The 17,290-nt window shown below is 40.7% G+C and overlaps 2 protein-coding genes across 2 annotated transcripts; both read right to left on the bottom strand.

Annotated features, from left to right (window-relative positions):
* Nucleotides 1–10,253: 10,253 nt before the first annotated feature.
* On the bottom strand, nucleotides 10,254–17,284 carry LOC113473385. The gene has a single exon (XM_026833040.1). It carries the CDS (start codon nucleotides 15,242–15,244, stop codon nucleotides 10,505–10,507), a length of 4,740 nt encoding a protein of 1,579 aa, XP_026688841.1. The 5' UTR covers nucleotides 15,245–17,284; the 3' UTR covers nucleotides 10,254–10,504.
* On the bottom strand, nucleotides 15,378–17,217 carry LOC113473384 (sporozoite surface protein 2-like; the record flags this gene model as incomplete). The annotated part of the gene is made up of 2 exons (XM_026833039.1): nucleotides 15,378–15,383; nucleotides 15,440–17,217. Coding segments are annotated over 2 exons (1,784 nt in total), but the record flags the coding sequence as incomplete, so codon positions are not given.
* Nucleotides 17,285–17,290: the final 6 nt, after the last annotated feature.

Genomic DNA, 17,290 nt, shown 5'->3' with positions numbered 1-17,290 from the left:
GGGGTTGAACGGAGAATTTGGATTGAAAGGAGAATCTGGATTCAGTGGATTGAATGGAGAGGCAGAACTATAGAATGGCGTTCCAGGATATGTGGGTGAGTTAGGGTTGAAGGGAGAAGTGGGATTATCTGATAAAAGACTTTGAAGTAGGGTAATGTCTAATAGTACTAGTAACTAGAATCCTTTACAACTACCTGAAAATGGCTACTTGGTCTGTGGCCTATTATCTCCAGTAGTGCTTTCAAACTTTCTTGCCTTGGCGCAGCAGCGCCATAGAGGAGTCTGTGGTGTTTGAATCTGGAGTTTCGTAGTTTGAGTCCAAGTCAAGCCATAAATTTTTAGTGCATCGAGCGGGAAACGACATTTGTGACGAACATTTGCATGTGCTTAACAACATTGAAATTCCTTTCTTTCTTTTTCATAGAGGAGGCAAAAGAAGAACATAAGGTAATACAAGTGTGCTAAATAAACATAAATTTATTAACGAACAATCTATAGTTACACTGTTACTAAACTATATTACATAATATAAAACATAAATCTGAGATGGAAACATAAATCTTGTTTAGTAATGCTTTAGATATGAAACTTTGTTTCAAAGTGCAAATTCGTTAACGATAATTCCATGAAAGAATGTGAAGAAACCCATCTTTCTGATGAATTTCATTCGAATAAAAAAAGGCAGATATTTTATGTTTCCATCTAAATCGGAATATTGTAGGAGGTTTTCACCAAGTCGGCGCATTTCTCTCCAATCATGTAAGAGATAGCATCGGATTGAGTGATAATAGCGTTGGGCAAGACAGATATATCAGCAACTCGGAGTCCCTTGATTCCTTTCACTTTAAGGTCAGGGGTGACAACTGCATTCGGATCATCAGCATTTCCCATCATAACAGTTCCTACTGGGTTACTAGTGGTGGTGGTCAAGTGTCTAATGTAACAGGTCCAGGAATGTGTACTTCTCCATGGATATTGACTACAAGCTTCCAAGTTAAGAGACATGAGAGTACCTCCAGCCAGACGGATAGCTTCAGTTTGTTCTAGACGAGTGATGTAGTCAGTACCTCGGATCAGGGTGGCCAAGTCTTCAGGTTCAGAGAGAATACCAGTGTCAATACAGGGTGGTGCCAGAGGATCTGCACTCTTCAGTGTCACCTTACCACAACTCTTGGGATTCACCAGGGACATACTGATCACACCCATGTCGGTTCTCTTATTCAGATTCACGTAAGCTGTCTGTACTTCATCATTGAAATCATAGGCGCGTTTGATCTTACACATGTTACGAATATCATTCTGTTGGAAGTAAAGCAAATGTATCTCGAGGTCAGGACGCGCTGTGTTCTGTAGAGTGTCAATATATCCTGTGAAACTCCAGAGTCCTGCATTAGACAAGGGTCCAATACGATTGACCAAGTATTTGAATACCATTTCCTGACTGTAAACAGTTCGCTTGAGAGGGGCAGAGAATGCCATGACAGGTCCTGTGAATTGTGCGTTTAGTTTGAGATTCTCACCCACTCTGAGATCTTGTTTCACTGGAATCTTCACTTCATCCAAGTGTGCCTTAGGACCAATACCAGACAGTAGCAGTAGCTGTGCATTGGCGATAGCGCCTGCTGTTAGAATGACTTCTTTGTTTGCAGTCACTCTCACTGTTTCTCCTTTACTATTCACATATTCCACGCCAGTTGCTACATTCTGATCGTTGATAATCACTTTGGTTACCTTGGATCTCTTCAGTACGTACAAGTTGGTTCTCTTTCCAGCGATGGGTGTCAAGTAAGCATCAGCCGCTGAGAATCTGAGGCCATATCTTGTCATACCTGGAAGCTCTGCAAATCCAACATCTACATATCTGTCGTTCATGTCTTTCGGACAAGGGTAGCCCAATTCTTGAGCGCTGGTCTCGAATATCTCTCTGATGATATTGTTCTCCTTATTTTTGAATAGTCCGACGGGTAAGTAGCCTTGTGTTCCATGTACTGCTTTGCTCTCGTTGTAAATTACAGATCTATAATCTTCAGACTTGACGAAGTATTTGAGTGTTTCATCGTATCCCCATCCATTGTAGCCAAGTTTAGCAAAGTTCTCATAGTCATAGGAAGTACCTCGTTGATACAAGATGTTTTGGACTGCACTGGAACCACCCAAACCTTTTCCAGCCGTGATCTTTATTCTTGCGTTTCTAACTCCCAGGCCAGCGAATTGACTTGGTTCAGCAAGGTAGGCATGGTCAAATTCAGACAGGGACAAAACACTAGACATTCCTGGAATTCTGGAATGGATAGGTGTGTCACCTCCAGCTTCAATCAATAACACTTTCAATGATGAAACCTCGGATAGTCTGTTAGCGAGAACACAACCAGCAGCACTAGCACCTACAATGATAATATCAAAGCAGTCTCCTGATTTAACATATGGCGTCATGTCTGGTGGATAAATCACGGATCTGTAGATGTTGTAACGTTCTTTCTCTAATCCTTCGAAAAAGGTTGTAAACAGAGAGTATGAGTACAAGCCAGATCTATCAAACTTGTAAGGGCTGTATGTCGCCCAGAATTCATAGGATCCTTGGAATTTCAATAATTCGTCCTTCGGGTCAGGAAGCGCTGGCTTCACGGCATCAAGTGTTCCCAATAGAGATCGCATGTTTGGTGAAGCATCAACCACTGCTGTTGTAGAAGTTGCTGCTACTGTGGTGGTGGATGCCGAATAGATTTGAATGTCTTGCCAAAAGTCGCTGCCATATATAAACCAGTCTGGAATATTCTCCTTGTACACGCTACCTAAATATTTGGTGAATCTCAGCCGGGATCTTGGTTCATATGGGAACAGGAATGGATCATACACGATAGAATTTCCGTAAATGGCGTACAAGTTCTGAATGTATTCGTTGTACAAGCTATCGTACTCACAACTATAATGCCCGAATGGAGCATATGGACCTAACGTGTATGGACCTTTCACTGAGATACATTTCAATAGTTCACAATTGTTCCATACTTCCTCTGAATAGGGCCACCAGGCAGGAATCTCTTTGCAAACGGATTTCAAATATTTAACGAATTCTATTCTCTTCTCAATGGAATCAGAAGGGAACAAGACCAACTCGTAAGGATAGTTCAAGCCATAGCGTTCGTAAATGTATTGAATGTACTTGTAGTAAAGAGCATTCGACTTGGATTTGTATTCACCCAGAGGTCCATAGAGTGCCAGAGGACTTGTAGCGAGGTTAGATCGTTTGAATGGAATATCAATCAGATAATCAGGATAAGGAACGCCAGGGTAAGGATAAGGATATCTTTCAATGAATTCTGGTGCATCCCAAGCTTCATCGGGATAAGGCCACCAAAGTGGTTGTTTTGGATAACAAGATTTTAGATATTTAATAAAGGTGAGTCTATCCTGTTTATTGTAAGGGAATAAGAGGGATTCGTAAGGATAAGAGTCTCCATAGCGTCTGTAGATGTATGTGATGTAGTTCTTGTAAAGTTCATTGTATTCAGAGCAATAACTTCCAAAGGGACCGAAAGCACCCAATGGACTTTCAGTGAGTAGCGAAATGCCCCTCACTTCATCCTGTATAAACTCAGTGGTTCTGGGTTCATTCCAGCTCAGAGTTGTGAATGGCCAGAATTCTGGTTGGTCGTCTTTGTAAACAGTCTTCAAGTAAGTCACAAATTCATATCTAGATCTCGGGGAGTATGGGAACAGTAAGGTCTCGTAAGGGAAACTTCGGCCGAACTTGGAGTAAGTGTATTTGATGAATTTCAAGTAGAGTTCATTGTATGCAGGTGAATAGAAACCGAATGGTGCGTATTGACCTAGAGGATTGTAAGGGACAAAGTCATCCAAACCGAGGACATAGTTTCTGTATTGACTTAAACTGGTCCTGTCTAGATTATGTATGGTTGTAATGGGTTCCGGTGTAATGAAGAGACTTTCAGGTTTGTCCCAGCTGTATTTACCATAGGGCCACCAGTTTGGTATTTTGTCGCATTTGGTTTTAAGGAATTTAATGAAGCAGAGGCTGTTTACATTATCGTAAGGGAACAATAAGGATTCATAAGGATAGTTCAGACCAAACTTGTCGTAAATGTATTCAATGTAATTGTAGTAAAGGTCGTTGTACTTGTCTTGGTATGGACCAAATGGTAGTTCACCCTTGAATATTTCCTGAACCTCAGCGGATCTTAATCTGAGTGGATATTCTTGGATTCTATCAGGAGATTGCCACTGGTATGGGAACAGAGACCAGAAGTCTGGTTCTTCTGGGTATTTGGTCTTCAAGTATGTCACATAGGTGAGAGTGTCATCAGGGGAACCAGGGAAGAGAAGTTGATCAAGAGGGAAGTCCGAACCATATGTTTCCTGGATCATTTTAGTGTAATCTTCGTACAAGGAGTTGTATTTGGGATTATAACTATAGAATGGAGCATAAGGTGAGGACAAGGGTGAAGTACCAGCTAGGATTTCATCTTCTTCAGCTCTGACAATATCAATGCTTGGGTATTTAGGTGCATAGATTGGATTCCAATGAGATCTAGTATGAATATTTCCAGTCACCCATTCCTCCTCTGTGTAGGGCCACCAGTCTGGTCGCTTCTTGTAAGTAGAAGTCAAGTGTTTCAGGAAAGTCACTTGGTCTGCTGGGCTGTAAGGGAATAGTAATGTCTCGTAGGGATAAGTGTCTCCGTACTTAGCATAGATGTAGTCAATGTACTTGCAATACAACTCATTAGCATCTGGTGAGTATGGTCCGAAGGGAGCTTTCTCTCCCAACACATTGATAGCACCATAGGGTATTTGCTGCGAGTAGAGTCTGTACGGTATAGCTTCAGGATTATCCCATTGATAATTCAGGAAGGGCCAGTAGTTTGGGCGTTCTTTCTCTACTGTTTTCAAGTATTTGATGAAGTTATTTCTTGATTGGATATTGTAGGGGAATAATAGTTGCTCATAGGGGAAGAAGTCTCCGTATGTTTTGTAGATGTACTTGATGTAAGCGTGATATAAATCATTATATTTGGAATCATACACACCGAATGGAGCCACGGGAGAGTTTACAGTAGGAAGATCAGAAGACAGTGGTTCTTCCTTGAGCCAACTTCTTGGATGTCTCTCCTCTATCAGGTATGGATTCAAATATCTATCATCTACACTAGGGCGGACGATTCTGATTGGATAGTTGATGAAGTCATGGATATTGTATGGGTTATTCCAATCATCAAGACTGTATGGCCACCATTTAGGAACACTTCTACATTGCGATTTCAGATAGTTGATATAAGAGATACGGTCTTCAGGTGCGTAAGGGAAGAGAAGGAATCTATAGGGATAGTTAGGTCCGTGTGTTTCATAGATATACTGGGTGTATTTGTAATAGAGTTCATTGTATTTGGCAAGATAAGGTCCGAATGGTGCTCTGGCGTGCATGGGGTTCTTCTGTCCATAAGGTACAGGTTCGTATACGTCGGAAATCAATCTTGGGTTTTTCCATTCGATGGGTGTGAATGGCCAGAACTTGGGTTCCTCTGTTGGGTATTTAGTTTTCAGGTATTTGATAAACTCATTTCTATATTCAATATTGTAAGGGAACAACAGTTGTCTGTATGGGAAGGCACCGTACACTTGGTGTACGTACTTAATGTATTCCAAATAGAGGTCATTGTATTTGGGATTGTAATCACCGAATGGTGCGATGGCATTGAATGGACTAGGTCTAAGTAAGAGCGGATTATCTGGATAGAAAGGTTTAAATACAGGTCCATTAGATACAAGGGTTGTGTCTGTAACTACACTACGGAAATAATCAGTAGGACTGTAACGTGTGAGTGGTAGGTCTTGATGTTTCAAATAGGACAGATCAATAGTACGTTGCCAATCATAGGGGGAATCAGGATTACCCGGATGATACAATGAATTCTCGTTAAACGGATTGTAGGGGGAGTTTGGATTCTCTGGGTTATAAATTGAGTCTTCGTTCTGAGGACTAAATGGTGACTCAGGGTTCTTAGGGTTGTATCTAGAGTACTGGGGATAGTTTCTGAATGGTGAGTCTGGGTTGTCGGAATTGAATGGAGAATCGATATTGTAAGGATTGAATGGTGAGTAAGGATTATGAGGCGAGAATAATGAATAGATATTATGTGAATTGAAGATAGATGATTCTGGATTGTAAGGATTGAAGGGAGAGGCTGGATTCTCGGGACTCAGGGGTGATTTGACATTGAACGGATTCAGGATTGAGTCCAAGTTGTATGGATTCAATACTGAATGAGGACTGTTTATAGACAGAGGTGAGTCTGGGTTATTATAAACACTGGTGGAGTATTGGTCGATGAGTTCTGTTTCCACAGGGTTGTATAGGGGTAAGTTTCTATAGTAATAGGGTGAGTCGGAATACAGAGGGGATTCAGGATTATGTATATTGTAAGGTGACTTGGGATTTTCAATATTGTAGTAAGAGATTTGATTGCGTGGATTATAAGGAGAGTTTGCATTCAGAGGACTGAGTGGTGACAATGGATTCTGTGAACTGAATAATGATCTCGGATTGTATGGACTTAGTGGGGAGTACAAGAACTGGTACTGATTATAATAAGGTGAGTCTGGATTTCTTGGATTAAACACGGAATCTATATTCTTGGGATTGAATACGGATGAAGGATTATAGGGGTTGAATGGTGAATTAGGGTTGTTGTAATCAAATGAAGGTACCTCAGGGTTGCTAGGGTAGAATACTGATCTTGGGTTGAGAGGACTGAGTAAAGATTCTGGATTGTAAGGATTCAGCAATGACTCTGGATGCGTGTTGTCAAAGAGTGAATCCGTGTTGTAAGGACTGTAAGGGCTATATTGGTTGATGGGTGAGAATGGGTTGTAGATATCATCCGTATTTGAATAGGGAATGATGTCTGTTGGGTTATACGGCAGCAATACTCTGTTGTTTGGTATCGAATATCTGGTTGTGATTTCAATGGTCTTGATGGTATCCGGTTTTGTCCAAATTTCGTTTGACAAAGGCCAAAACTCTGGACATTTATCAAACTGTGATTTCAAGTAGGTGATGAATTCAATGCGTTGATCTGGGGTGGCATATGGGAATAATAAACTTTCATAGGGATAATTTAGACCAAACTCTTTGTTGATGTACTTGATGTAGCTGGCGTATAGTTCTTTGTATTTTGGCAAGTATGGTCCGAATGGTTCTATGAAATCGGTTGGTATATCGATTGATCTGTAGTCTGAAATAATGGTCGAGTCAGTGTAGTAAGTGAACTCATAAGGATAACTTGACCAGAACCCAGGAGCCTTGTCTTTACACTCTGGTAATGTTTTCAGATATTTGATGAAGGCTGATCGGCTTTGTACATCATAGGGGAAATATAATCTCGAGTAGGGGAAATCTTCTCCGTACAAGTCATAGATGTATTTGATATAATCACCATAGAGTTTATTGTATTCCGGATTGTACTTGTAAAATGGTCCTTCAGGTACAAATGTTCGGTATGAATTGTATGGGTTATATGGATTATAGTCCAACGGTGCCAACGCGCTTCCTATTTCATTGGAAACGATTGTGATTTGATCTGGTTTGTCCCAGTATATTTTAGGGTAGGGCCAGAAGTCTGGGCATTTATCTGTGTATTGTGATTTCAAGAAGTTAATGAATTCTATTCTTTCCTTCAGGTTTGCATTAGGGAAGAGTAATGTGTCGTATGGATATCTTGGACCGTATTTCTCGTTGACATATTTGATATACTTGCAGTAGAGATCGTTGTATTTTGGAATGTAAGGACCCAATATTCCATTTCTGAGGTAAGTATCAACAGCCACTTCATGTACTCTACCGTAGGTTCCAATCTTATCCAAATGTTTCCACAAGAACGGATAATAAGGCCAGTACTCGGGTGCATCTTTAGATTTCGACGATAAATATTTAACAAAGGCTTCCCTGTCTTTTGTATTGTAAGAGAAGAAAAGTCTTTCATAGGGGAAGTCTCTTCCGTAAATGTCATAGATATACTTGATGTAGTCACAGTAAAGGTCATTGTACTTGCTATCGTATTTATAGAAAGGTGCGAATGGAGAAGAAGGATCAGGGACATAGATAGGATCTACGAGTTGTGTTGGTAACTCTATGGATCTGTAAGGTAGATGAGAGATCAGTTCTACATCAGTCCAATAGTTACTGGGATAAGGCCAGAAGTCTGGGCATTTCTCGTATTTGGTTTTCAGCACGTTGTAGTAAGTGACGCGGTCCTTAGGAGACACATAGGAGAACAGAAGTTGATCATACTCGAAGTTGGGTCCGAACTTTTCGTGAATGTATTTGATATACTTGCAGTAAAGCTCATTGTATTCTGGTAGATAAGGACCGAACGGTACTTCCACACCCAATGGATTCTCAGCACCATAGATTGTAACTGGTGAGAAGCTGTCGTCAGTGATTAAACTACTTGGTAAAAGCCATTGGTAAGGACTGTATGGCCAGAACGGTGGGATTTTCTCTGTGTATTGAGATTTCAAATAGTCAACAAACTTCCTCCTATCTTGAGGAGCATAGGGGAAGAACAGTTGCTCATAGGGGAAGTCGCATCCATAGAGATCGTGAATATATTTGATATACTCCAGATAGAGTTCGTTGTAATTGCAGTCGTATTTATAGAATGGAGCAATGTTGGAATAAGGACTGGACGGGTTTCTAGTCAGACTTCTCAATGTATCAAGGTTTGAGAACAAGAGAGCCTTTTCACTGAAACTCTCAGTGTAGAGAAGACTTGGATAATCCCAGTAATCTGATGTGTAAGGCCACCAATCTGGTTTCTCCTCATTCTTAGTTTTCAAGAATGCAATGTAGTTGAGACTGTCTGTGGGTGAATAAGTAAACAGGAGTGTTTCGTAGGAATAATCTAACCCGTATTGTTCATATTTGTAAAGCAAGTAGCTATAGTAGAGGGCATTCTTCTTCTCGTCATAATCTCCGAAGGGTGCTTTGAATCCTAATGGATTATAAGGACCATATTGAATCACCAAGGGTGCAATATCTTTCAACTCATCAGGATTCTTCCAATATTTCGGTGCATAGGGGAACCAACTAGGAGGAACATCAGATGTGAAACATGTCTTCAAGAATTTGACATACTTGATTCTTGCCTCTTTGTCGTAAGGGAACAACAGTTGTTCGTAAGGGAATTGGTTTCCATAATTAGCTATAATGTACTTGAGGTATTCTACATACAAAGGAGAGTACTTCTCATTGTAAGGTCCAAATGGTTCGGTGACGGAGTAAGGAGAGTGAGGATATTTGTATGGATTGAGTTCATAATATTGACTGAGAGGTTCATAAGCTTCGAATGGAGCGTCCCTAACGTGGGAGTAGCTTGGGTTGTTTCTGTATAGAATATCATAGGGAGATGTAATAACATCATCTGGGATATTCAAGTAACTTCTAGTCGTTTCATGTCTGTAATATTCCTCTGGGGTTAGAACTTCTCTCTTGACGTAGTTAGGGTTGAGGGGAGAGTTTGGATTATTCGGGTTCAAAGGTGAATTCAAGTTGAATGGATTGTATGGTGAATCTCTATTCTCAGGATTGTATTTTGAGTAGGGGTTGAATGGTGAATCCACATTGTTGGGATTATAAACTGAATTGGGATTAAATGGAGAGTTTGGGTTTGAACTGTCGAGTAATGGGTTAGGGTATAGGTTGGCATTCACCAAAGATCTTTGACTGAAGTAATAGTTTGGGTTGGAAGGATTTAAGGGCGAGTTTCTGTTGAATGGTGAGTTGGGGTTCAAGGGGTTGAACGGAGAATTTGGATTGAAAGGAGAATCTGGATTCAGTGGATTGAATGGAGAGGCAGAACTATAGAATGGCGTTCCAGGATATGTGGGTGAGTTAGGGTTGAAGGGAGAAGTGGGATAAAAGACTTTGAAGTAGGGTAATGTCTAATAGTACTAGTAACTAGAATCCTTTACAACTACCTGAAAATGGCTACTTGGTCTGTGGCCTATTATCTCCAGTAGTGCTTTCAAACTTTCTTGCCTTGGCGCAGCAGCGCCATAGAGGAGTCTGTGGTGTTTGAATCTGGAGTTTCGTAGTTTGAGTCCAAGTCAAGCCATAAATTTTTAGTGCATCGAGCGGGAAACGACATTTGTGACGAACATTTGCATGTGCTTAACAACATTGAAATTCCTTTCTTTCTTTTTCATAGAGGAGGCAAAAGAAGAACATAAGGTAATACAAGTGTGCTAAATAAACATAAATTTATTAACGAACAATCTATAGTTACACTGTTACTAAACTATATTACATAATATAAAACATAAATCTGAGATGGAAACATAAATCTTGTTTAGTAATGCTTTAGATATGAAACTTTGTTTCAAAGTGCAAATTCGTTAACGATAATTCCATGAAAGAATGTGAAGAAACCCATCTTTCTGATGAATTTCATTCGAATAAAAAAAGGCAGATATTTTATGTTTCCATCTAAATCGGAATATTGTAGGAGGTTTTCACCAAGTCGGCGCATTTCTCTCCAATCATGTAAGAGATAGCATCGGATTGAGTGATAATAGCGTTGGGCAAGACAGATATATCAGCAACTCGGAGTCCCTTGATTCCTTTCACTTTAAGGTCAGGGGTGACAACTGCATTCGGATCATCAGCATTTCCCATCATAACAGTTCCTACTGGGTTACTAGTGGTGGTGGTCAAGTGTCTAATGTAACAGGTCCAGGAATGTGTACTTCTCCATGGATATTGACTACAAGCTTCCAAGTTAAGAGACATGAGAGTACCTCCAGCCAGACGGATAGCTTCAGTTTGTTCTAGACGAGTGATGTAGTCAGTACCTCGGATCAGGGTGGCCAAGTCTTCAGGTTCAGAGAGAATACCAGTGTCAATACAGGGTGGTGCCAGAGGATCTGCACTCTTCAGTGTCACCTTACCACAACTCTTGGGATTCACCAGGGACATACTGATCACACCCATGTCGGTTCTCTTATTCAGATTCACGTAAGCTGTCTGTACTTCATCATTGAAATCATAGGCGCGTTTGATCTTACACATGTTACGAATATCATTCTGTTGGAAGTAAAGCAAATGTATCTCGAGGTCAGGACGCGCTGTGTTCTGTAGAGTGTCAATATATCCTGTGAAACTCCAGAGTCCTGCATTAGACAAGGGTCCAATACGATTGACCAAGTATTTGAATACCATTTCCTGACTGTAAACAGTTCGCTTGAGAGGGGCAGAGAATGCCATGACAGGTCCTGTGAATTGTGCGTTTAGTTTGAGATTCTCACCCACTCTGAGATCTTGTTTCACTGGAATCTTCACTTCATCCAAGTGTGCCTTAGGACCAATACCAGACAGTAGCAGTAGCTGTGCATTGGCGATAGCGCCTGCTGTTAGAATGACTTCTTTGTTTGCAGTCACTCTCACTGTTTCTCCTTTACTATTCACATATTCCACGCCAGTTGCTACATTCTGATCGTTGATAATCACTTTGGTTACCTTGGATCTCTTCAGTACGTACAAGTTGGTTCTCTTTCCAGCGATGGGTGTCAAGTAAGCATCAGCCGCTGAGAATCTGAGGCCATATCTTGTCATACCTGGAAGCTCTGCAAATCCAACATCTACATATCTGTCGTTCATGTCTTTCGGACAAGGGTAGCCCAATTCTTGAGCGCTGGTCTCGAATATCTCTCTGATGATATTGTTCTCCTTATTTTTGAATAGTCCGACGGGTAAGTAGCCTTGTGTTCCATGTACTGCTTTGCTCTCGTTGTAAATTACAGATCTATAATCTTCAGACTTGACGAAGTATTTGAGTGTTTCATCGTATCCCCATCCATTGTAGCCAAGTTTAGCAAAGTTCTCATAGTCATAGGAAGTACCTCGTTGATACAAGATGTTTTGGACTGCACTGGAACCACCCAAACCTTTTCCAGCCGTGATCTTTATTCTTGCGTTTCTAACTCCCAGGCCAGCGAATTGACTTGGTTCAGCAAGGTAGGCATGGTCAAATTCAGACAGGGACAAAACACTAGACATTCCTGGAATTCTGGAATGGATAGGTGTGTCACCTCCAGCTTCAATCAATAACACTTTCAATGATGAAACCTCGGATAGTCTGTTAGCGAGAACACAACCAGCAGCACTAGCACCTACAATGATAATATCAAAGCAGTCTCCTGATTTAACATATGGCGTCATGTCTGGTGGATAAATCACGGATCTGTAGATGTTGTAACGTTCTTTCTCTAATCCTTCGAAAAAGGTTGTAAACAGAGAGTATGAGTACAAGCCAGATCTATCAAACTTGTAAGGGCTGTATGTCGCCCAGAATTCATAGGATCCTTGGAATTTCAATAATTCGTCCTTCGGGTCAGGAAGCGCTGGCTTCACGGCATCAAGTGTTCCCAATAGAGATCGCATGTTTGGTGAAGCATCAACCACTGCTGTTGTAGAAGTTGCTGCTACTGTGGTGGTGGATGCCGAATAGATTTGAATGTCTTGCCAAAAGTCGCTGCCATATATAAACCAGTCTGGAATATTCTCCTTGTACACGCTACCTAAATATTTGGTGAATCTCAGCCGGGATCTTGGTTCATATGGGAACAGGAATGGATCATACACGATAGAATTTCCGTAAATGGCGTACAAGTTCTGAATGTATTCGTTGTACAAGCTATCGTACTCACAACTATAATGCCCGAATGGAGCATATGGACCTAACGTGTATGGACCTTTCACTGAGATACATTTCAATAGTTCACAATTGTTCCATACTTCCTCTGAATAGGGCCACCAGGCAGGAATCTCTTTGCAAACGGATTTCAAATATTTAACGAATTCTATTCTCTTCTCAATGGAATCAGAAGGGAACAAGACCAACTCGTAAGGATAGTTCAAGCCATAGCGTTCGTAAATGTATTGAATGTACTTGTAGTAAAGAGCATTCGACTTGGATTTGTATTCACCCAGAGGTCCATAGAGTGCCAGAGGACTTGTAGCGAGGTTAGATCGTTTGAATGGAATATCAATCAGATAATCAGGATAAGGAACGCCAGGGTAAGGATAAGGATATCTTTCAATGAATTCTGGTGCATCCCAAGCTTCATCGGGATAAGGCCACCAAAGTGGTTGTTTTGGATAACAAGATTTTAGATATTTAATAAAGGTGAGTCTATCCTGTTTATTGTAAGGGAATAAGAGGGATTCGTAAGGATAAGAGTCTCCATAGCGTCTGTAGATGTATGTGATGTAGTTCTTGTAAAGTTCATTGTATTCAGAGCAATAACTTCCAAAGGGACCGAAAGCACCCAATGGACTTTCAGTGAGTAGCGAAATGCCCCTCACTTCATCCTGTATAAACTCAGTGGTTCTGGGTTCATTCCAGCTCAGAGTTGTGAATGGCCAGAATTCTGGTTGGTCGTCTTTGTAAACAGTCTTCAAGTAAGTCACAAATTCATATCTAGATCTCGGGGAGTATGGGAACAGTAAGGTCTCGTAAGGGAAACTTCGGCCGAACTTGGAGTAAGTGTATTTGATGAATTTCAAGTAGAGTTCATTGTATGCAGGTGAATAGAAACCGAATGGTGCGTATTGACCTAGAGGATTGTAAGGGACAAAGTCATCCAAACCGAGGACATAGTTTCTGTATTGACTTAAACTGGTCCTGTCTAGATTATGTATGGTTGTAATGGGTTCCGGTGTAATGAAGAGACTTTCAGGTTTGTCCCAGCTGTATTTACCATAGGGCCACCAGTTTGGTATTTTGTCGCATTTGGTTTTAAGGAATTTAATGAAGCAGAGGCTGTTTACATTATCGTAAGGGAACAATAAGGATTCATAAGGATAGTTCAGACCAAACTTGTCGTAAATGTATTCAATGTAATTGTAGTAAAGGTCGTTGTACTTGTCTTGGTATGGACCAAATGGTAGTTCACCCTTGAATATTTCCTGAACCTCAGCGGATCTTAATCTGAGTGGATATTCTTGGATTCTATCAGGAGATTGCCACTGGTATGGGAACAGAGACCAGAAGTCTGGTTCTTCTGGGTATTTGGTCTTCAAGTATGTCACATAGGTGAGAGTGTCATCAGGGGAACCAGGGAAGAGAAGTTGATCAAGAGGGAAGTCCGAACCATATGTTTCCTGGATCATTTTAGTGTAATCTTCGTACAAGGAGTTGTATTTGGGATTATAACTATAGAATGGAGCATAAGGTGAGGACAAGGGTGAAGTACCAGCTAGGATTTCATCTTCTTCAGCTCTGACAATATCAATGCTTGGGTATTTAGGTGCATAGATTGGATTCCAATGAGATCTAGTATGAATATTTCCAGTCACCCATTCCTCCTCTGTGTAGGGCCACCAGTCTGGTCGCTTCTTGTAAGTAGAAGTCAAGTGTTTCAGGAAAGTCACTTGGTCTGCTGGGCTGTAAGGGAATAGTAATGTCTCGTAGGGATAAGTGTCTCCGTACTTAGCATAGATGTAGTCAATGTACTTGCAATACAACTCATTAGCATCTGGTGAGTATGGTCCGAAGGGAGCTTTCTCTCCCAACACATTGATAGCACCATAGGGTATTTGCTGCGAGTAGAGTCTGTACGGTATAGCTTCAGGATTATCCCATTGATAATTCAGGAAGGGCCAGTAGTTTGGGCGTTCTTTCTCTACTGTTTTCAAGTATTTGATGAAGTTATTTCTTGATTGGATATTGTAGGGGAATAATAGTTGCTCATAGGGGAAGAAGTCTCCGTATGTTTTGTAGATGTACTTGATGTAAGCGTGATATAAATCATTATATTTGGAATCATACACACCGAATGGAGCCACGGGAGAGTTTACAGTAGGAAGATCAGAAGACAGTGGTTCTTCCTTGAGCCAACTTCTTGGATGTCTCTCCTCTATCAGGTATGGATTCAAATATCTATCATCTACACTAGGGCGGACGATTCTGATTGGATAGTTGATGAAGTCATGGATATTGTATGGGTTATTCCAATCATCAAGACTGTATGGCCACCATTTAGGAACACTTCTACATTGCGATTTCAGATAGTTGATATAAGAGATACGGTCTTCAGGTGCGTAAGGGAAGAGAAGGAATCTATAGGGATAGTTAGGTCCGTGTGTTTCATAGATATACTGGGTGTATTTGTAATAGAGTTCATTGTATTTGGCAAGATAAGGTCCGAATGGTGCTCTGGCGTGCATGGGGTTCTTCTGTCCATAAGGTACAGGTTCGTATACGTCGGAAATCAATCTTGGGTTTTTCCATTCGATGGGTGTGAATGGCCAGAACTTGGGTTCCTCTGTTGGGTATTTAGTTTTCAGGTATTTGATAAACTCATTTCTATATTCAATATTGTAAGGGAACAACAGTTGTCTGTATGGGAAGGCACCGTACACTTGGTGTACGTACTTAATGTATTCCAAATAGAGGTCATTGTATTTGGGATTGTAATCACCGAATGGTGCGATGGCATTGAATGGACTAGGTCTAAGTAAGAGCGGATTATCTGGATAGAAAGGTTTAAATACAGGTCCATTAGATACAAGGGTTGTGTCTGTAACTACACTACGGAAATAATCAGTAGGACTGTAACGTGTGAGTGGTAGGTCTTGATGTTTCAAATAGGACAGATCAATAGTACGTTGCCAATCATAGGGGGAATCAGGATTACCCGGATGATACAATGAATTCTCGTTAAACGGATTGTAGGGGGAGTTTGGATTCTCTGGGTTATAAATTGAGTCTTCGTTCTGAGGACTAAATGGTGACTCAGGGTTCTTAGGGTTGTATCTAGAGTACTGGGGATAGTTTCTGAATGGTGAGTCTGGGTTGTCGGAATTGAATGGAGAATCGATATTGTAAGGATTGAATGGTGAGTAAGGATTATGAGGCGAGAATAATGAATAGATATTATGTGAATTGAAGATAGATGATTCTGGATTGTAAGGATTGAAGGGAGAGGCTGGATTCTCGGGACTCAGGGGTGATTTGACATTGAACGGATTCAGGATTGAGTCCAAGTTGTATGGATTCAATACTGAATGAGGACTGTTTATAGACAGAGGTGAGTCTGGGTTATTATAAACACTGGTGGAGTATTGGTCGATGAGTTCTGTTTCCACAGGGTTGTATAGGGGTAAGTTTCTATAGTAATAGGGTGAGTCGGAATACAGAGGGGATTCAGGATTATGTATATTGTAAGGTGACTTGGGATTTTCAATATTGTAGTAAGAGATTTGATTGCGTGGATTATAAGGAGAGTTTGCATTCAGAGGACTGAGTGGTGACAATGGATTCTGTGAACTGAATAATGATCTCGGATTGTATGGACTTAGTGGGGAGTACAAGAACTGGTACTGATTATAATAAGGTGAGTCTGGATTTCTTGGATTAAACACGGAATCTATATTCTTGGGATTGAATACGGATGAAGGATTATAGGGGTTGAATGGTGAATTAGGGTTGTTGTAATCAAATGAAGGTACCTCAGGGTTGCTAGGGTAGAATACTGATCTTGGGTTGAGAGGACTGAGTAAAGATTCTGGATTGTAAGGATTCAGCAATGACTCTGGATGCGTGTTGTCAAAGAGTGAATCCGTGTTGTAAGGACTGTAAGGGCTATATTGGTTGATGGGTGAGAATGGGTTGTAGATATCATCCGTATTTGAATAGGGAATGATGTCTGTTGGGTTATACGGCAGCAATACTCTGTTGTTTGGTATCGAATATCTGGTTGTGATTTCAATGGTCTTGATGGTATCCGGTTTTGTCCAAATTTCGTTTGACAAAGGCCAAAACTCTGGACATTTATCAAACTGTGATTTCAAGTAGGTGATGAATTCAATGCGTTGATCTGGGGTGGCATATGGGAATAATAAACTTTCATAGGGATAATTTAGACCAAACTCTTTGTTGATGTACTTGATGTAGCTGGCGTATAGTTCTTTGTATTTTGGCAAGTATGGTCCGAATGGTTCTATGAAATCGGTTGGTATATCGATTGATCTGTAGTCTGAAATAATGGTCGAGTCAGTGTAGTAAGTGAACTCATAAGGATAACTTGACCAGAACCCAGGAGCCTTGTCTTTACACTCTGGTAATGTTTTCAGATATTTGATGAAGGCTGATCGGCTTTGTACATCATAGGGGAAATATAATCTCGAGTAGGGGAAATCTTCTCCGTACAAGTCATAGATGTATTTGATATAATCACCATAGAGTTTATTGTATTCCGGATTGTACTTGTA

This window comes from Diaphorina citri, unplaced genomic scaffold (genome assembly GCF_000475195.1).
Source record: "Diaphorina citri unplaced genomic scaffold, Diaci psyllid genome assembly version 1.1 scaffold27544, whole genome shotgun sequence".
Taxonomy (NCBI): domain Eukaryota; kingdom Metazoa; phylum Arthropoda; class Insecta; order Hemiptera; family Psyllidae; genus Diaphorina; species Diaphorina citri.
The sequence above is the reverse complement of the archived record's forward strand: the minus strand, read 5'-3'. Positions and strand labels throughout refer to the sequence as shown.

Coding starts and splice junctions, on each gene's coding strand:
- LOC113473385 (XM_026833040.1), bottom strand. CDS start 15,244: ATGCACGCCAGAGCACCATTCGGACCTTATCTTGCCAAATACAATGAA.